Below are 21,657 nucleotides of genomic sequence, written 5' to 3'. Positions count from 1 at the left end.
GTCAGAAATTTATCCCTGATCCCAGTTTTCTCCCACTATAAGCTTGGAAAAACAAGGCCATTTACTAAAATAACTCCAAATGTGTTCATCTGAAAGATGATGGACAAATATCTCGGCTTGTTTGAGGGTGAGTAAATCATGGCGTCAGTATCGCGTTAAAGTCGATAAATGAAAAACTGTAATTTGTTTTGTAAGCTTCATTATTTTTTCAAAATTCATGTGCCCTCATAATCTTTAACAAAATGCAAATCTCCTCCCAGTTTCAAAACGATCTCTCTACTTCCGTTCATATGGTATGGCAGGTGGGTGGGGTCCGGGAGAAGATTGCTGCGATTAGCAACACAACCCAACTTCAAACAATCCAATCAGATCTCAATGGACAAATTCAAATACAGGCCTGCCTTATTTCATTTCAGAAGCCGGTTGGATATACGTCACCATGGGGAAATTTAGACAATTAATACTTTTGTTTCATGGTGACTTAAAAGGGGACATTTCATGTGAAAAAGATCAACCCAGTAACTTCGTTTTGGTAAACCATTCTTTGCAAGCAGGTAAAAAAATGGTCATTGAAATCTGGCTCCCCTTGTGATGTCAGAAGGGGATAATACACCACTTAATCTGCACTATCCAACCATGGCACTCTCATTTAGTGCAGCGGTCAACTAATTTGCATTTTAAAGGACACACCTTTTTATTCACACCTACACAGTTGCAATTTTAACATGCTATTATAATTTATCTATATGGTATTTTAAGCTAAAACTTCACCAACATACTCTGGGGACACCAAAGATTTATTTTACATCTTAAAACAGTCTTGTGAAATGTCCCCTTTAAAGGATTTACATTTTTCACAAATGCTTAATGATGCTTTGCTTATATAATAACTGCATTTAGCAGTAAACAAACCCACTGCCACTTTAAATGAAAAATAAAGATTTGCATGTGAATTTTACAGTCTGAACAGATTAAATTTTGAGTGAGGGACTCAAAGCATATACAGTATGTGAGAAAAAGCCCACAAACCATTCCACCAGTGATCAAAGAGAATGTCTCACTACATTGTGCATGGAAAACAACTAATGGGGAAACCACATGAAACATGAATGAGAATATAATGGTTAAAAACATCAACCTTACAGCCCAGAAGACAAGCATATGCACTCTGCCATGTCAATACGCACCCTACACGTTATACCACAGGGGACACTGGAGTTACTCTTTTAAGCTTATCTAAGAATGTATTTTCTCTTTCAAATCTTAAGAGATAGATGGACTGCTGATGGATTGGTGCAGCTCACAGCTGTGACTCAAAATGCATTAAAAACCACCAGCAGACGTCAGCAACTGTTTAACTAATACTGCGTTGGAGGATTGAGGGTGGTGGAATGTAGACTTTCTTTATTAATACTATGAAAGTGGATTTGGGAACATGTTGCCTCCTACTGGTAAACACGCAACACTGCACTATTTATATGTACACACAATATTTATAAGGCATGAATCAGACAAAAATATAACTTTTTTTAATTGACAGCAGCTTTAAAACAGTCAATCAAAAAGTGATTTTAAGAAAAACATCAAATTTACATACTTGGCAAGCTATAAAATGCAACATGAATAGCAACAAATGCAAACAAATATATGTACATGGTTAATGTTACATAAACAATGCAATTTTAGTAACATAATTTAAAAGACATTTCTAGTGAACTTACAAGTTGCATTATACTTTATCTGGTTTGAAGCATTTTTGTTACAATGTCTGTCAGTTACTAGTTATTCTTCTGGTCAAAAAGCCTTTACATTTACATGCAGAATAGCATGGTTTGTGGAAAAAAACATGTAATATATACACACACACACACACGTTATGCCCATGTACATTAAAAGATTAAAATAAAACATTAAATAGAAATATTTACAATATTTGAAACGGTACATATATTAGTCCCAGGTCACTTTAAAAATCCTTCCAGCTTCTCCAGACTCACTGTTGGGATTAATGCAACTTCAAAGAAAACCCTGAAACAAAGTTATCTCAGTTAAGCAAACTAATTATACAACAATCAGCATTAGAAACCAAACTAGATTTTGCCCAAAATGCTTTCTCTGCAAATAAACATTTGAATGAAAATGATTGTACGCTACATAAAATACACAATTTGTGAAACATCTCTTCAACTGTTGCAACAACCCAAATACATTCAGGGTAAAAGCAAATCTATTAAGCATCATGGAGTTCTGTTAGTAAGTTAATAAACTGTGCATACAAGTTTATCTGAAGTCTAAAAAGATAAGTCTGTAAGCCTACTGAAGGGGTGAGATAAAGAGCTGAGATTTGTTTGTGTGTTGCTATTTATTGTTTCAACCAGTTTACTGGGCACTCCAGGTATTGAAATGACCAAAATTCAGGGTTTTTTTTGCAAAAAGAAACATTTAAGGCACGTAGGACTTACTTGTGTGCATACTTGCTCCTAATGATAGCAAGTTTACTGTCCGGCGGGCTGCTGAGCATGTGGTGGAGTTTTCGGACCACAGGTGCAAGATCCTCCACGGTATATCCAGAGTGGAATTGTAGACATGGTGTCTAGAAACAAGATGGGGAAAGTAAATAAAAAGCTCACCTACTATGATAATGTTCCTCCCCTAATATATCCTGCAACCAACTATCACAAATGATGGGTAATATGCCTTATAAGTTCCTGTTTATATGGAACTAACGGCAACCCAAACCGCACCTGTGAGCAGCATGTAGGCTTAGCAAAAGCAACGCGTGAGGAGAGCGTTTGCCGCGCGTGGCCTTTGTGCTTTAACACCAGCTGCGTTTGCAGTGCATACTGTGCAGCTTACCAACACTACAAAAATCTCAAGTTAACATTATTTTACATAAATTTTTAGCAAAACCTCATCAAGACATAGTATTTTAAATAACTGTGGTTTGTTTAAAGCCCATGGCACATTATCAAATCTATTGTTCCCCTCCAACAGTATAAGCATAAGATTTAGATTTACAGATATATCTGTTTCTCTGAAGGTTATCAAGAAAGACGAGGATTAATTTAAGACTGGGCAGAGAGTGAATGACAGTTTTAAATATTTTATTGCTTTCTTTTAAATTGCTCGAGGTCATGAAAGATTAAAACACACTTGGCATCATATTTATGATATTATGGTAAAAAATTACACCCCAAAACTGGGTGGGGAAAAAACACCTGACGCTTAAGCACTGCTCACGCGTGCGGTGACACATGAGACAGAACGCTGCTTGTCAAGACAGCTAAGTTAATGGTGCTTTTCCATTGCATAGTACGCCATGGTTTGGTTTGGGTCAGCTGACCTCACTGGCTTGGTTATCTTTTCCATCGAGTTTAGTAACACTTCGGGGTGGGAGGGATTATAGGCTTGTCATTATATTTGCGCTGCTGCCTACTGCTGTGACATCATACAAGTGAGACCGTCTTTGTACATTTTCATTTGTACATTCATTTATTTCTCAGTCCGCCACAAAATTAAAATTGACCGCCACAAATAGATGTTTGAACATCGCGTTTATCACTACCTCTGTCTCACATGACACTTTCTGTACAAACACCCGTGGCATCAGTAGACACGCTCCCCGAGCCTCATTTAAGTTGCACTTAAGCATATATAAATCGTTTGCGGAATAAAAGTTTTTGTTTACATATTAAATGTGTGTGTACTGTGTATAAAAATTATGTATATATAAATGCACACACATGCAAGGTATATATTTAAGAAATATTAACATAAACATTTGTATATTTACATATCATTTATAAATATAAATATTTATTATATAAATATATTTTTTCCTTAAAATTATACATACATATTATGGTAATTTCTTGCTTTCCATATGCCAATCGCTGCTGTTATCTGGAGAGCTGAAGGGGGAATTTAGCCGAGCGAGTTAAGAGTGCACTGCAGCAGAGAGCAGTTTAAAGTGAAAGGAGTAGAAACGCATTTTAAGACTTGAGTAAATTCAATTTAAGACCTAGGATGAAAGTCTGGGAGTTTTTAAGGCCTTCAATTTAACTGTCTTTTTAAGACCCCGCAGTAACCCTGTATTATTCATCTATGCCTAAGTAAATACAGTTTTTATTCTATGGCACCTTAAAGCCATTCAAATGTCTCTCTCGCACCGACTGCATTAAAAGCAGTCCCCGAACTGTTTTAGGCACCAATCCACTATTATTTTAGTGTGCGTTTATGTAAAGACACATTGCCAAGAAGAGACAGAAATTAGCATCCGTAAGACACCAGCCTGCCATAAAGCTGCTGTCAGGTTAAGCTCATTTACTGTTATCAGAGCACCACGGCACACAGGAAATGCTGAATTCACAGTGACAGTTTGTGTCGGTATCATCAAGGATGAGTATTTCATAAACAAACTCTCTGATTGTGTAAGCATTTCGAAGGCGTACTCTTACCCATCCTCCTAGGTCTTTGGTTACCAGAGCGATAAGCAGACAGGCGGAGGCGAGCAGAGATGCTCTCACGGGAACGAACTGCATATCCAGTAAACTCAGCTCGCAGATAAACCGAACCAGGGTCAGCGTATCCATACCCGCGTTTACACACTGCAGGGGGAGAGAAAACGCCAATCATGTCATGATAAACACCATGAGCCAAAATCTGTATCAATACCCTCAAGGGGAGAGGTCAAATTTTACTGACATACACAAAACAACCCACAGGGTTATTATCAAAGGCTGCATTTACTGGCGAATGAGGGGCTTAGCAAAGGAACGAGACATGCAGAATCATATAAACTCATTTTATTGTGCTCTATTCTTCAATAGAAATGCCCTGAAAAAAAAACTACAGGCAAAATTGGATAGTTATTTTAGGTCATCAAGGACATGCCCGGTTTTAATTCAATCTAAATAAACCCCCAGCCTTATATTACAGTAAATAACTAACGTATTTTTCGGTCTATAAGCCGAATATACTTGGCTGGTGCTGCTCTTACAGTCAGGTGCGCCTTGAATTAATTTGGACATTTATGAGACAAAAGACAACATTACCGTCTACAGCCGCGAGAGTCCGCCATATGCTGCTTCTGTATTTATGTAATTCTATGGATTCTGTAATGTGGAATGACGAGTATGCAAACTTCACACTAGTTGGCTTGTTGTTGGTTAATTTAGCCTATTCAACCTTCCAGGTAAGTTCTGAATGCTATGGTTTATCATTTAAATAACTGATAATATTACTTTTAACGTACAGACATCTATTCAGCCTGCTGTTCTGTCTGCTATTGTTTAGTTGAATAACTTGCCTTTCCAGATTAAATGTCTGTTCTTCCGCTTGGATTTTGTGAAATAATATGAATAATATATGTGAAAAATGTTTTTGATCTTTCAGTTGATTAAATGTAATGTTACGGGGTCCACGACCTTCAAGTCCAAAAAAAGTGCTTCCATCCTTCACAAAATAAATCCAAACGGCTGCAGGATGATAAACAAAGGTCTTCTGAGGGTAATCCGCGCGGTGTTGTTGTAGAAATATCCATATTTAAAACTTTATTAACGTAAATAAATACCTTCCGGTAGTGCCGCCATCTTAGACTCCTCTGTATTCAGGAGAGAGTATTAGTGTAGTATACGCACTTTTCTTAATGACATATGACAAATTCGGAGGGCAGGGGTACAGAGCAGCAGCAGAGCAAACCTCCATAGGCTGCGTAAGCGCTCATCCTGAATGCTGACGCGACTAAGATGGCGGCACTACCGGAAGGTATTTATTTTCGTTAATAAAGTTTTAAATATGGATATTTCTACAACAACACCGCGTGGATTACCCTCAGAAGACCTTTGTTTATCATCCTGGAGCCGTTTGGAATTATTTTGTGAAAGATGGACGCACTTTTTTTTTGGAATTGAAGGTCGTGGACCCCGTTACATTACATTTAATTAACTAAAAGATCTAAAACATTTTCTAAAATATCCGAAAATGTGTTTGTCTGAAAAACGATGGACACAAGCAACTCGGACAGCTTGGGGGTGAGTAAATCATGGGTTTAATATCATTTTTGGCCGAACTATCCCTTTAATTTTACACAGGAACGTGAATTCAGTGTAGTATATGATATGCGTTAAGAATGATGTATGAATGAAGATTACTTATTTGGCTTTTAATTACACTTGTTATCAGAAATAAACTACTCTAAAAGGACTCTGTTGTTATTGATTCAATGTGGAAGTCTACTGGAAGTTGCGTTTGGACTATAAAAGCACTGTTTATGTTGTTGTTGCTGAAACCATCTATACTGAATGCCAGAAAAAGATTTGACCAAAAATAATAACTTGCACTACGCAGGTTCTGTCTAATCAAATCTCTACAATGAGAACATCCCTCCACAAACTACACCTGCACCAACTGGCAAGCAGCAATCACAGTTCATGCATATGTAATGAATAAACCCTACTGGCACTGCTTTAACAAAAAAACACACAAACAGAGAAAACAAAACTATGCTCATTAAGTGACTTCATGGGGTCTTTAGCGTGGTTCTAATTAACTGCAATAATATTGTTTGTCAATGCAAATTAAAAAACTAATTTCTTGGCTAAATTAGCTATTAGTAAAACCAGCCATTCAGCTACAAAAAAAATGTGTTAAATTAAGGAGCCTTCATTAATTAATTCAGATACTCAGTAGAATGGATCTGACAGCAGTAAGCTTAAACAAATGCAGAGAGCAAATCCAGCACATGGCCCTCTGCATTGTCTCCTTCTCTGGCTTTGACATCCACACGTGTGATGTTAATCCAGCATTAACTGCACCTTACCCATCTCTCCAGTGAAGGTGTGTGTGTGTTCAATCCTACCTTGGCGAAACGCCGGAGGAAACGATAAGGAACAGGAATATTGATGTCAAAGTTCAGAGCCTGTAGCATGCAGATCTCCATGGCGATGAGCTGGGAACGCTTGTAGGCATCGTCGCAAATATATAGGAAATCATCCACGCAAGGTGGAGCCCGTTCCTGTCAAGATTCACCAAGTGACAGGTTCACCGTACTGAAGGAATCCCAAACCATACTACACATGCCAAAATGTGCATATACATCCAGACACACTAAATGAGATACTAAATGAAAAGTGGGGTGCATCTTGTGACAAAAAAAAAATGGCTCGGATATATGTTAAGATACGTCAGTACAAGGAGATTTTAAATTAAGGCAGTTTTAACATGCATTTTAGTCTAGGACCAGGATAAACCCTATTCGGGAATTAAAAACAGGCAGTATGCTTTATATGAAAAGAAAAGACCTGGATAGCAGACATTAAATTCACACTTTTAATGAGTAACTGCTCCTATGAGATTTTAAGTGTGAGATAATAACAGGGTGAACATATAGTTGAGCAATTATGTGATGTCTAAGGCGCAGACACTGACTCTCATGGGAGAGCATATCCTTACCTCAAATTTAGAAGCAATGAGCATGGCAGTCGAACCAATGAGCTGTAAAGCCTCGCGTTTGACCTGGCTCACGGCCAGATAATGATCCGTCATTTTCACAGCTAGATACAGAGTCTCATGATTCAACTCAAAATTCTCCTACAAAAGAAATTAGAGCAAGAACAGAGTCATTTCAGTGGTTCAAACCAAACAACAAATCAGACACTTAAACCTGGAGTATAGTTCGTTTTATGCATCCGAACGGTCGTACGCACAGCCCTGCAAAGCATAGTTTATTTGACTCTAATACCACGGGGCTGTTAAATGCTTTATTCAGATTAATTGAGAAATGGTCCATGGGTATGCATTATTTTTCAATATACGCACACCTGACCTGGAAAATGTCTTAAAATAACCACCTGAGCAATGTCTATGGTTAACGTGGTGTAAAAATTAAAAGTTAGGAACAATACTCTCATTCCTTCGTAATAATCAAGCACTTTGCTGCTGTAACATGGCTGCAGCAGGCGTACTGATATTATCACCGCCCGAAAATAGTCCCCTTGGTTACTTTCAATAGCAGGGGACTATTTTCAGGCCCTGTGTAATATCATTGCGCCTGTTGCAGCCATGTTACAGCAGCAAAGTCCTTGATTATTACGCCAGAATGAGAGTATAGTTCCTAGCCAAATCTGCCTAGAAAATCGCAACTTTTTTCATCGGTCTTAGTACACGATGTAACTAAGGAGTCAAGTTTTAAATAAGAAAAATATCAAAACTCTGGTTATTTTTTAGCATGATGCTAATGGTCTAATCAGATTCAATGGATTATGCTAAGCTATGCTAAAAGTGGTACTTTTCTGATGACGAATTGCATTACATAAACTGCACGTGGACCCTATACTTTAAATGTAGGGTAACAGATTTGATCCTGAAACATTTTTAGTTATGCTGGTTAAAAGTCTCCTCACATTCTGATAGCAATCACTGCGTTAAGTTGTTTAAATGTATTTGTAAAAATTTATGTCATCTGTGAAAGGCGTAGGACCAAAAAATGTTCAACAAATCATAGATTTCGGTCCGAAGGGACGTTTCCTTTTATGTCCCTCATACGTAAGCGTAATTTGAATTCCCACCGCGCAGCGAGTCCACGCAGACACCATACGTCATCGGCGCGTTCACGTGCGCTCTGTCTGTAAACAGCGAGAACAGCAAACTTTTCTGCTGAATTGACAACCTACACAGGAGCAACAAAACTAAATGCATCTTTTATAACAACAACAGCAAAAACTGCCTGGATCAGCAAGAGCAAAAACCCAAATGAACATCGGTAACTTTACTGCTTTACCGCGAGATGCAAACAGCTACAGGAGGCAAAGGGTCTGAAAGGGTCGTTGCACTGTTTATTTTGGTAAGGTAGGTACGCGATATGTTTGTATTGAGATGGATTCAGATATTATACTTTGATGAAACGTTGTGTTGCTTATGAAATTTGTGTTCGTTTTCGGATTAGCATAACGATATAGTTACTACGTCTACACAATCGAACGTGTGCTTAAACTAATTCTGATGTAAACCAGTTGTTTATTTTGGCTATTTTGGAAGTGTTATTCACTTTGTACTGCAAAGTTTTCTCACTGGTGAATGAGACATGAGACGTGACCGTCTGATCTGTGCGTGTTCATGTGTTTGGAAAGAGGCGTGACTTTGGATGGCGATTTGACTTGAGGGTGGGATCGGGATTTCATTGCTAGGCGGCTACCGTTAGCATTTTTCAAAATGTGTTACCCTACCTTTAAGCTTTATGACTTACCAAAATGTAGGAATATCACATTTATAAAGATATAAGAGTCAACTGGTCAAACAGCAACACTTACCTGAACTTCAACCAGCCAGTCTATCAGAATGGCTCTCATACTGGTGTTCAGGTTTGGCTGATGAGCCATGTAATCATGCAACACAAACTTATCCTAAAATAAAGAAAATGAACAGATTTAGTTTGGTGCTTGATTTATATGATTATTCATAAACCAAACCCTTCACCAACCTCTCTACTCTTGAGATAGTCAAAGATCTCCTTGGCATATTCTGGTGAATGTGTGGCATCGCTTACGTGCTCAGAATCAATGTCAAACTCTGGAGGGATCTGAGAGAAAGCAAAGACAATTTTATAAGAATGCAAATAAAGATACTTGTGTATTTGTAAAGAAGAAAGAAAAAATAATCCTTGCTAAAACTCCAAATTTTAAAGAATGGAATAATGATGCAAGAGGGATTTGCGGAGCGATGCTTAATTAAATTAGCATTTATTTATTGAAATTCAGATTTAACTTCTGCATCTGCCTTTTCGTGGGGTGCAATGAGGCTGTGAGATCTCTTATTAAAACCTCCAGACAACATTCCTCTCCTGAATATTTACTGATGAATTTTCCTGTTTCTTGTAATCACTAATGGCAAATCTGTCAGGACAAGACGCATCTTATCAGAGTGAACAGCAGACCAGAGACTTACCTGTGGAGGCTGAAGATGTGCGGGGAGTAAAGGTTTGGTACAAGGTTGTTCTTCTATCTTAGCATGTGACTCTACAATCTCCAACTTTTCCTCTGAATTCACTACAGCTTGTCTATGGGTGAGAAGAATTTATTGCTTTCATTTGACGTCTCACAGTGCTGCCAGCCCCATTTGCAATATGCTTCTAAGGCTATGTTAACAGCAAATCACACAGAAAAAATCCCCAAAAACACCTGAACATCATCATGAATTGCTGCTATCTAGATGATACATAGCTGGCTGTATTTACATTAGTTACATTACCTAGTTATAAGGCTGAATTATTAAGTTATGTTACTTAAGTATAGCGTTCTCTACTTTCCATTACATAAATGTGTCCAGACGAGTACTTACATTTCTCAACATCATTTAGAAATGATTGCATTCAAATCACTTTTTAAAATAATTACATATTCGAAATTTTAATTTAATCTTTATGGGATGATTTTCCAGAAAGGGTTTAGATTCATCTAGGACAAGACCTTAGTTATATTAGGACAGGTTTGTACGTTTTTACAAAAAAATAAAAAAATAATACAGGTGTGCATCTTGAAACAAAACAATGACACTGATATATGTTAAGATGTCAGTACAAGGGGTTAAATTAAGGCAGCTCAAACATGCATTTTAGTCTAAGACTGGGATATGCCCTGTCAGCTAAACCACCCCCATATTATGTACATAAACGTATATAGATTTGCAACTGTGGTACGGTTGCATGCTGACTTTTACGTTGCAATGGAAAATATAAAATATGCTTTCAGTCTATTTAGTTTATCAATAAGCTAAATATCCAGTTGTAATGAACCTTAAATTATGTGTTTATTTTAGGGTGTAGGGTTTTGCCTAGAGCAGCTACGCAAAGGTCCTAAAGCTGGGAGCGCAACAAAAAAGCACGTACCCGAAAACCATGAATAAGAAAATTGCAAGATATGCAAAAAAAATACTCTCTCAACCTATGATAGGAAGATCATGAATCTTACCAAATATTTAACCCTTGTGCATTGTTCAAATTTACTACCTTTCGTGTTGTTAGTGGATGAAAACAGTAATATTTTATTTATACTCCATATAACTCAATGTACAAGCCAGAAATTAAGCTCTGTTTTTGCATAGGCCTACTAAAGGGTTAATAGTGCCACATGGTGATCGACAGTAAAAATTACCTATTTGACCTCTTAGCAAAAGGAAAAAACACCAACATTCAAGAATGCATGATAAAAAGGTGTCATAGCTCTGCAATCAAAAAATGTGGTTATAATGGAAGTCAATGGGGCAAAAACAGCCACTAACAATAAATGAGGGAGAAAAAAAATAAAAACTGATGCAACACAAAAACTAAAAATGCTTCAAAGCCAATGTTTTTACCAATCTTTGACATGCCCAAGACTGTGAAAAAGGTAAAAAAAAAAATCCAGGTTACAATCACTTTTTATATTGAAAATCTGTCTCATTTTGTGTGTGTGTTTTTTCCCCAGATCAGTGACAGCATTTATAAACTTGGCAATTAAAGAGTTAAAATCATATAATTTTTGTGAAGATTTGTAGTTTTGATCAGTACTGAGGTTGATTAACAGATTTATGAAAAAAATGTGGAAAAAATATTCATCTGATACATTTTTATAGCTGTTGAATTTAGTGGAAGTTTTTTCACACGAAAAGGTAGTAAATTCGCCCATGGTATATCGTTGAGTTTTTGAAAAATAATATGTAAATATAAGATTTGTCACCAAAAATCATTCAATTGGATAAAACAGAGAGAAAGTTATGGCCAAATTAAGAGTAAAAAAAACTTGCAGTGGATGAAAACATCCCCAACAACACATAAGGGTTGAGATTGGTAAGGACCAATAGTAAAAAAAATGTTATGTGTTGAAAGTCAGATATTAAAAATGCCTCATTGAATCGACTGAGTTTTTGAAATATAGGTAGCAAATATTACTTTTTTAGGTTGGCGTCATTCTTAACCAGCACTGAAGCCTTCTTCTGCAACTTCTTGATGGGACCTTTCTTCTTGATGGGGTTACTTAGCTCAATCTTGTGTGCCTTAAAAAGAAGTAAATATTTAATTAGTATAGTTTTCCTAACGGCACACTGATCCAACAAGCACCGATAAACATCAACATTCCAGTTGGCTGTTAGATGTAGAATGAATGAGTTAACCTTTATACGATCATTCTGTCTGTTGTGTCCTAATCTCAACTTGAAAAAGTAGTACCGAAAACTGCTAACAAGACCCATGACACTAAACCCAGGGATCGATTTTTTCCTGCAGTTAAGCTATCTTAAGGTTAAAACAACCTGGTGAAACATCCAATCAATCAGATTGGTTCGATCTGATGCATTGAGAATCAGTACGAGGTGTTAGCCAGCAGTTAACAGGGCTATAATCACAATTTACATATGAGAGCACCTCACCTGGAAACAAGGGGAGTGTCAGTCTGAGTTAATAAAGAAAGACATCTCCTGCTATTGTATAAGCCTTGATGAATTTTAAAGAGATCCCGTGCTAAATCTGTGCCGATCAGCATCATTCAAGACACCCATGTGTGTTAGTGGGTTATGAAACAAACACATTAACTGGTTTTACATCAGCCTCTGACTGAGGGGCCAAAAAAACACTGACACACAGCAACAAGTCAACCAACATAAAGGCATTAAAGCTACAGGAAATGTATAGAAAAAAAGTTTAAAAATTTTATGGCACCCTTACATTGGTAATGTCCACAAATGCCGTCCTTTTCTTAGGGGCCCCTTGAGGAGAAGAGGACGAGCGCTTGGTTTGGGGGCCATCCTGCAAAAACACATCAACACAAACATGACTATTAAGGGTTAAAGACATGGACAACCATTTAAACAAATGATCCGCTGTGGTTGTACCTGGTTCTCCAATCCTTTGGTGTGAAGTTTGGGGATTTTGCTAGTGGTGAGTTTCTTTCCTCTTGAAAAAGGCATTTTTAGCTGTTTGTACGATCTTTCACGTTTCTCAGCTGCTACAAAAAAAAAGAAACAAGCAAACTTTGAATGAGAAATCTGTTACAGTTACCACCCAATACAACTCGTACTAATGCAGTCATTTCTTACAAACATACATACAACTGCGCGATCTTCCACGTGGTTGCGTAAAGTCAACATAGATATATTTAAAAGAATAAGAAGCACACTTTAATCTAATCTGATTAATACTTTAAACCGATCTTTGTCGTTGAAATGCACGCAAACTAAAGAACAAAACTGCACCACATCGATCTTACCTCGTTCCGATGCGTTTAACGGTCTCAACCAAAGCAATGTTTTGATATAAAAACTTTTACCATTCACAAAATAAAGTCAAATCATACCAATGCAAAGTTATCCAGCTTAAAACGCACCGCGTTCACTGTCTGCGTGCATCTGAAACTGCACACAATGAGATGATTGGCTAACTCCGCTGTTCTTAGACCAATCAGTATTGAGGTAGAATGCCGTTGTTAAGGGGCGGGACAATAGAATTTTCAAACCCACCCTGGCAACCAATAGGAAGAGAGTTCGCGTTGTTTTGTCTCCAAAATGAACCCATGTAGGAAAGGGTTGATGAGCAGCATATGTTTATTATTACCTGGGAATATGAACAATAAAAATTTTGATACATATTTAATGTTAACCGATTCCTTGAATACTTTTGTTGTCGCACAGCACTGATAGTGAAGCCACGCCCCCATAAACCCACATACATAAATCTGCATTCATAGGAAGTCTGCAAACTAACTAGTCCTACTACTCATGTTCTTGATTAATCAAGCTGAACCTGTCTGACTGATTTTCCCTGTACAAGGTATGACATAAAATAACTAAGATTTTAACTTTATTATCTTAATTTTGATTTCACATTGATCTGTCAATATTAAAGATTTCAAGATTATACTTTACATTATGTAGGATGATTTAATGTAGAAAATCACAAAAAAAATAACTTTAGCTTGGTTTACATTTTAAAGCCATATGTGACATTTGATACATTTGGTTATATCTGCTCAAAAACAAGATGTCTACTATTGTCCAGGCAGTGATCTCTGCATCTCTAGGTTTTAAGTAAATGACTCAGTGCTATGTTTCTCCCATCTGTATTTAAAAAACACAAGGCATTCATGTGTTTCACAAGCCATGTGCTTTAACTTCTCAAAATCTTTTATCTAGATTGGTACACAAGGGAAGGGCTAGATTTAATTTAAGACTGAGATGTTTGATGTAGTGAAAAGAGAGAACTGCTTTAATAACATCATTTCCTTTGGCAGGCAAACAGCATTGCATTACCTTGGATCAATATAATCACATACATTTCATTACTGGGCAGAACATCTCAATCATCTGTGGTTAATTAAAGACGTCAAACCATAACCATACATAAATAAAAGATTACAGATCCAGATATTCTTCAAGGTGATGTCCTCAAACGGCATATTTTCTATTCTCTTTACAGAAATTTGTAATCGTAGACCTACTGCGTGTTCTGCGTGTGTGATTTAGCATTTACACAGCCAAACTACATAAACACGTGGGCGTGAATGTGTAAGGTTAGCCGATGTTTATCAAAACTTAAACGTACGCAGGCCTTTCTTTGAATTTTTTGGGTAAAGTAAGTTGCACCTTGGCATTGATCTAGAATCACCTTACCCAACTCGTCTCAAAGAGATGGGTCAATAGATAGACATCTTGTCTCTAAACATCAACTTTGAGATTTTTGTTTTGAGCCTATAAACACCAACCATCATTTCCTGTCTGTCACATGACTTAGTTCCTGGAACCCTGAGCGCAACTCATCTGGTGATCAATTGTGGTTTTCAGGGTTCTAGAGTCTTTTCACTGCATTTTATCTGAGATCAGCGTGGCAGTTTTACTTTCATTGTTTTTGGTTTATATAAAATGTGAGTGATAAATCAAAGTGTGATCTTCAAGTGATTCTTATTAGGGGAGGAAATAATATGAGAAGTCCTATACAATGTTACATAGTTACAAAGACAACACATTTTAAAAGAGGGAGAAAGAAGAAAAAAGTGTTTGTTTTCAATAGAGTGAGCGTTCAACAGTATTTTTTGCTCTTTTGTAATGAGAGATGTGGTGCAAGATAATGTAAATGTAAAACAAGCACACATTTTATTATAATAGATAATACATTTAAGGGGCCCTAATGTATTGAACAATATCAAAACAATGCCCATTACCCCAGAAGAGGACTGAGGAATCAAACCTCCACTTATTAGTGAAGAATCACTAATTCAAAGTTCATTTCATTGCTAAAAAACAATGTTATTTTGTGTATTTGGTATAATGCAATGCGTTTATGTGGTTTATGGTTGAAAATCACATTATGTTCCACATACTGTACATTTTTGTATGTCCAGATATACTGCTTTCCTCAAATGCATTGATTTTGTAAAAAAACTCTTCAATCTGAAAAGCGCTGTGTCCATGATTGGCCAGCTAATCTGTACGTTGTTATTGGCCTGAATACCTTTGACGTCAGCCGGAAATGTGACGCTCCTTACCATGATTGAAAGATTTGCTCACAATGCAATCCAGCTAACAGGCTATTAGTCAAAGCGGGAGGAATTATGATAATGTCGGTCTTGTCCACGTCAACAGGCCCAGGCAGTAAACTGTTGCCTAAAAAACATTGGAGACGATAACTCGCGTCATCGTTAACTTTGGAGTTTGTACATTTTTCTTATCGTTAACATGTACTAATACACACTTACACGACAAAGGAAATGTAAAATCGTGAATTGGACCATAGTTGCTCTTTAAAAATGAACCGGTTGACCAGTGTACTGAAGCAACGCTAATTAAGACGTGGGGTCTCCAGGGGCAGCATTGAGCAACTCTCTAAAATTTTGTCTTGTGAAAGAAAATCAACTTTCGCACACTTTATATATTAAACAACATAAAAAGTTTGGATAATATATATGTGTGTGTACTGTGTGTATTTATTAAGTATATATAAATACATACAAATTCATGTTTAAGTACATGTAAACATATATTTATTTATATTTTATACATTTTATATTATATATAATAATATATAATAAAAGTATATATATAAGTAAATTTTTTCTTAAATTGTATTGTAATGTATATGTGTTTATTTATACATGCATAATAACAGTGGGGGCCGGTGACTTCTTTTTCGAAGGCGCACAATGCGAAGCTTATCACAACATGTATTTATCCCTTCATATGTGTGGCTCGTAATTTCAAAATATGTGTTCGGCATGTCATGTAAACTTATGTGCATCACATGTCATGTCAAAATAACTGCCTGCTGTAGATGCTTCCAAGTGGTTCATGATAAAAAAAGACGCTCACTTTGCCTGATACTCGCTTAATCTCATGTGTAATCAGAGTTTAGTGTCAAGTTAGTGCGAGTATTTTGTGAACGTGAGCGTCTCTTTTGTCATAAACTGTTTCGACGCGTATGCAGCAGGCTCGTATTTTGAAATGACGCATGATGCACATGGGTCACATGACGCAACAAACACATATTTTAACGTGATGCGCAACACACGACACTGCAAATTTATTAATTTGCGCCCCTCGGAACAGAAGTCATGGGCCGCCACTGGATAATAATTACACACATATATTATGCAAATACAAACTTTTATTTTTTATGCGATTAATCGCGATTAATCACGATTAATCGTTTGACAGCCCTAGTTTATTCTATTCTATGTTATTTTCAGATGATTAATGCAGAGTGGCTGTGCAGCTCATTTAAACTGTGTGAGATAGTCGATGTATCACAGTATGTTCAGACTGATGTAAGTACAGACATCTGACAGTACACAAACATCATAAAGAGACGTCTTACTAAAGTAGTTAATTTTTCTAATATGTTTTTCTCAGAACTCTACGCAGGTAGAAATCAACAGGAACTCATTTCCACAACCTGCTTATAACCCATCATCTCTCAAAGTCACATTGGAAGCTTACAGCCTTTTATTGGATGGAGCGTTTGAACGGAACATTAAACATACCGATCAAAAGGTGATTGAACATCAGTATGCACAGACAGACTCCATTCATCACTTTGCGCAGAAGACAGCCAAAACAATTATAGAGTTAGCTATGACGAAAGGAGAGACCCCGTCGTCTGAACATTCTGAAAACAAATGCAATCTTATTGACCCAAGACAATCGAGCAAGATGAGAGGGAATGACGTGAATATGCTAGCAGAGGAGCTAACATTACAAGCCTGTTGCAAAGCATGGGAAGAGATGGGAAGACATTTTGTTCTTAGGCCTGATGATACATCTGATAAAGAAGTTACGGAGGGAGCTTTTGTAACCTCGGGGCACAACTGCGAGGAAGACATGGACATCAAGATGGAAGAATATGATTACAAGTTTGCAAACACTTTGAAGAGCATGGTTAGTCTTGGTTCTATTGAATACCCTGATGCCCCTCCAAGTACCCCTTTACATCCAGAGATGTTGAAGAGCCGAGACAGTTTCACAAGGAAGCTAAAGGGAGGGCTAGCTAAGGAGTTCCTTCCTTCGACACCTCCTTCAACCCCCAAAGATCAGATGCAGCCCTTATTGGGGAACCAGATGAACGGTGGCCCTGGTGACAAATCGGAGTTTATGACGCGATTGATGCGCTCGCTGTCACTAGAGTGCCGTTGGCAAGGGGGGCTAGAAGAGGAGAAGGATGGAGAGGATGGTGGACTTCAAGATGAGATTCCCAAACTGGCTGACTATGCGACTCAACTGTCTTCAGACATCCTTAATTTTATTACTACCAATGATGTAGAAGTAAATAAAGAAGTATGGGCTACTGCTGAGGAACTAGCGGATGAGATTGTCATAGCATCTTTAGCAGAGGTGTTAATGAAAGAAAAAGAAGAAAGCAGAAGAGAACAGAACGGTCGTAAGTCTGTTGCTCCCCAACTTAGCACGGCATGCGTTGCAGCAGAAGATATAAAGATTTTAGCTAGTGATCTTATCATTAATGCTGTGGTTCATGCTTTTGCAAAGCTCAAACAGGGTGGGCTTCAACATCAACATCTTTCGAGCCAAGCAACCCAACAGCAGCCATGGGAAAAAGAGATTTATTCGTGTAAAGACTCAATGCCGTCCAACAAAGCCTCAACCGTCAGTTGCTGTAACGATACATTAGAATACACTGGCATTGCATTTGATGCCATGAATATGACATCATCGGTACACACATATGCTAACAAATTTGCACAAGACGTACTTGAAAATTCTGTACGTGATGCTTCCTGCTTGCCGCCGGTAAACTTGAGGCAGGGAACACATGTTAAAATTGGCTCACAGAAAGACATTAGACCTCTCGTAATCATCAAGATGTATTCTGAGGTAAGCAGCAATGTTCATGAACTACAGTGTGCTCTGCTGTGGGCTGCGGCCTCTCAGACAGGAACTTCAGAGCTTTTCTTTGATCTACCAGACACAGGCCTTAAACAAAAGGTACACATAAGTTTTCATTGAATAACATGAAACATTTATTATTGAGTAGCTTCAATGCTTATAGATATAAAGATTGAATCATTACAAACATATATGACTAAATTACATTACTAAAGATCATCAGTTCATTATGAATAACATTACTGCTTTTATTTTAAAGGTGACCAATTCTTTATTTTTCAGCTTTGTAGACTCTCCCGCAGTGCCCGCTTGAATGGCTGGACAGTGGGTGCCTTGGTGGCATCACTCTGCCAGTTTTGTGATATGCAGCAAGAGGCCAGCAGAGGGCACCATAAGAGCTCTGATTCTTTGTTAGGGCATCTGCATCAGCTCATTGACAATACACCTTTAAACTGACCTTGGACCAGCTTCACACCCAAATGTATTTGTTTAAGTTGCAGAATTGATTATACAGTGGAACCCTGAAACACAAGAGAAGAAACTTTTACTTGACACAATTTCAAGCTACTCAACCTTAACATTTATTAAAGGAGACAAGCCATAACAAAAGAATGTCATGTAAACAATATTCAGTTAAAATTTATTTCAATTTGATCCATTGCAAATGATCCCTCCGAGACGAAACATCTGCGTACACGCTCCCAATTTGAAATCTGCTCTCCCAATCCGCACGCCAAACCTCAGCAGCTATAGAGAATCAGAGAAATCTGACCACAAATCAGCTTTAAACGTTACCGTCCACCCAAAACAGACCGACACATTCTTGAATAAAGACTCTAAATATTCTGTTTATTTTGATATTTTTCGTATGTCAGTAACGATAATAAAAAGTTTCTGGATGCTAAACATCGAATGCTGTACTGTTGGGGCTATTTTGTGGGCTGTGCGGTGCTTCGGAGGGTGTGTTAAAAGCAAGACTATTTTACTGCATCCCATAATACTCCCCAAGCAGTGATACCTAACATGGCAGGAATGCGTTTTTGGTGAACTCCTGCCTCCCACTTACCCCCACGCTCGGCGACCACAGCTTGAATTAATGGACACACACACACTCACACATACTCATTCTTTGACCCTCTCCCTATATTACTCTCCAGGACACACAGTTTCCTTCACTCTCTCTCTCTCTCTTCGGCACACACACATAATCTCATACACAAGGGGGACTGACTTCACAGCTGCAGCATCAGTAAAGACACAACGGCTTTCAGTGCATCTGGAGAAGTGTTTGTTCCAATGTCTGAAGCAGCTTTGCTGCCAAAAGTGAAAGACGAGGAAAAGCACTAAGGAGACGAGATAGCAGAAAAGGGAGGGAAAGATATAAAGAAGAAGTCGTCATTTCATTAGAGCTGAGACATATAGAGTCAAATGGATCATGAGGGTCCTGGAAAATCTCCCAAGTCCGATCCCCCCTTTTCCCCAAGCTATGATGACGCATCGATTTATTCTCTGCAATGAAAGCCAGACACATGTAAGGGATTCCTTACACTAAACAGGCCTTATAGACTTAAATGCACTCATATATTCTCTATTCAAAATCATTCACGTCTAACAAAGGACTGAAGTATAGGTCAACAGCGATGGCGAGTTATTCTTTGTATTTATGTGATCAAACAAGCGACAAAAGAGACGGACGTGTAAGGAACTATACATGAATTAAAATACAAAAAATATAAATACATTCAACATGTTTGCTCTAGACCAGGGGTCTCCACCAGTGCGGTGCCCGCCAAAGCACATTCTATTAATAGTCTCAATTGTAATAGTTATTTATTACTTATTTTTTATATTAGCTTGGCTTGGTTTATGTATGTTAACAATTTAAACAATAAAAAAATCAACAAGTAAAACTAAAAAGTTTTGAGTAGACTACATCAAAAAGTAGCCCTCCAGATTGTTTTATCCATTGTGGTAGCCCTTGCTCACAAAAAGGTTGGAGACCCCTGACTCTAAGGATTATTGAGTTTTATATATCATGAAGATAAGGCTAGCGTGTAAAACATCTCTCTGATCTTTGATACAAAGTATAGGGACTTGATGGAAACGTATTTGACTCGAATATGTGTCATACTACATTAAAGAGGTAGTTCATCCAAAAACTGCTTCATGTTTTTCCAAACCCCACTTACTTTTTTCTGTGAAACACCAAAGTTTAGCAGAATGAGCTTCTTTTTTATACATTGAAAGTAGGTTTGGACCAGAGGGTTTCAAACTAAACAATCAGTCGAGTAGTCCATACAACTTATATTTAAAGTCTTATGAAGCTATTTGATAGCTTTGTGTGTACAGAGTGAAGATGAAGTCATTCTATACTGAAAATCTTGCTTGACAGCTGTGGCCAATCAGTACAAATGTCATTTTCATAGATAATTAGCAGTCTGCTCTCGTCTCTTGTCTGTTGACAGCACTTACATTCCTTTACTAGTCATGGTATATGACAGAGAGAGGCACATGTGAGAGATCTACACCCCAGGGGTTGTCTCCTCTTTCGATGCCCTGCATGCCACCAGTGACGGTCTGTGCTGAAGGTGTGAGTCAGATGACTGGTTGGTTACTCTATAGTTGACCAGGGCAGCAACCCACTGGGACTTACAGGACATCTGTCTTCCATCTCCACCAGTTCCTCCTTATATAGACAAACATCTCTCACGAAACGCTCATCTCTGTTTATGGCTGAAACAGACACAAAGGCTGTAGATATATTTACAGTGTGTTGAAAGGAGGGAAGTTTCTTGTCCCTTAAAATTTACCGTTGACCGTTTATCTTAAAAGGACTGGAATGTTTAAGACTAAGCCCTAGTGATAAACATAATTTATTATGTAGTCTTTTATCTATGAATGTTAGATGCAAGTTTATCAATTAAAGTAATCCTTATGTTTAAAGCTTATCTTTTGTTTAAATATGTTTAAAAGGCTCCATAAAGTTATGGTTTTGAAATCAGTTACTCTTTAGTTTGTGCATGTGTTGCCATTTTTATACAATTTATTGAACCAAGTTTTTTAGATGTAACCTCATATTTTGCTATTTATAATTGTTTAATTGTTTATATTTAATAAGTTATCATTCATGCTGCCAGTGTGGGGGCATGTTGTCACAAAAGAGCATTTGTCGTCATTTTTGTTGGCTCGCCAAGACTTTAAGATAAACGTTTATACAGAACTTATAATAAAAAAATAAACCTACATCTGAACTGATATATTAAAACGTTTCCATTTAAATTATTTGTAATATTTTTCTAATGC

General features: G+C 37.5%; 2 protein-coding genes across 5 annotated transcripts; one reads left to right on the top strand and one right to left on the bottom strand.

The window, feature by feature from the left end:
• Positions 1 to 1,511: 1,511 nt before the first annotated feature.
• Positions 1,512 to 13,385, bottom strand: ccnb3 (cyclin B3). 3 transcript variants are annotated; one of them, XM_065248542.2, is made up of 12 exons: positions 13,236 to 13,385; positions 12,862 to 12,974; positions 12,695 to 12,775; positions 11,924 to 12,027; positions 9,943 to 10,054; positions 9,479 to 9,577; positions 9,309 to 9,401; positions 7,453 to 7,590; positions 6,860 to 7,015; positions 4,458 to 4,607; positions 2,463 to 2,593; positions 1,512 to 2,028 (listed from the first exon to the last, which is right to left on the bottom strand). In XM_065248542.2, exons 2-12 carry the CDS (start codon positions 12,934 to 12,936, stop codon positions 1,962 to 1,964), a joined length of 1,206 nt encoding a protein of 401 aa, XP_065104614.1. In that variant the 5' UTR covers positions 12,937 to 12,974; positions 13,236 to 13,385; the 3' UTR covers positions 1,512 to 1,961. The 3 variants fall into 3 exon arrangements, with proteins under 3 accessions (XP_065104614.1, XP_065104615.1, XP_065104616.1); XM_065248543.2 differs by having other exon boundaries at positions 12,862 to 12,971; positions 13,236 to 13,384; XM_065248544.2 differs by having other exon boundaries at positions 13,323 to 13,383.
• Positions 13,386 to 13,714: 329 nt separating this feature from the next.
• On the top strand, positions 13,715 to 21,598 carry LOC135730751 (uncharacterized). Of its 2 annotated transcripts, XM_065248659.2 has the most exons (5): positions 13,715 to 13,795; positions 14,256 to 14,400; positions 16,704 to 16,781; positions 16,867 to 18,453; positions 18,637 to 21,598. In XM_065248659.2, the coding sequence occupies exons 3-5, from the start codon at positions 16,704 to 16,706 to the stop codon at positions 18,808 to 18,810; spliced, it is 1,839 nt and encodes a 612-aa protein (XP_065104731.1). In that variant the 5' UTR covers positions 13,715 to 13,795; positions 14,256 to 14,400; the 3' UTR covers positions 18,811 to 21,598. The 2 variants fall into 2 exon arrangements, with proteins under 2 accessions (XP_065104731.1, XP_065104730.1); XM_065248658.2 differs by lacking the exon at positions 14,256 to 14,400 and having other exon boundaries at positions 13,718 to 13,795.
• Positions 21,599 to 21,657: the final 59 nt, after the last annotated feature.

The sequence above is a fragment of the Paramisgurnus dabryanus genome, chromosome 2 (assembly GCF_030506205.2).
Source record: "Paramisgurnus dabryanus chromosome 2, PD_genome_1.1, whole genome shotgun sequence".
Taxonomy (NCBI): Eukaryota; Metazoa; Chordata; class Actinopteri; order Cypriniformes; family Cobitidae; genus Paramisgurnus; species Paramisgurnus dabryanus.
Note: the sequence above shows the minus strand (reverse complement) of the source record. Positions and strands in the feature narration are given on the sequence as shown.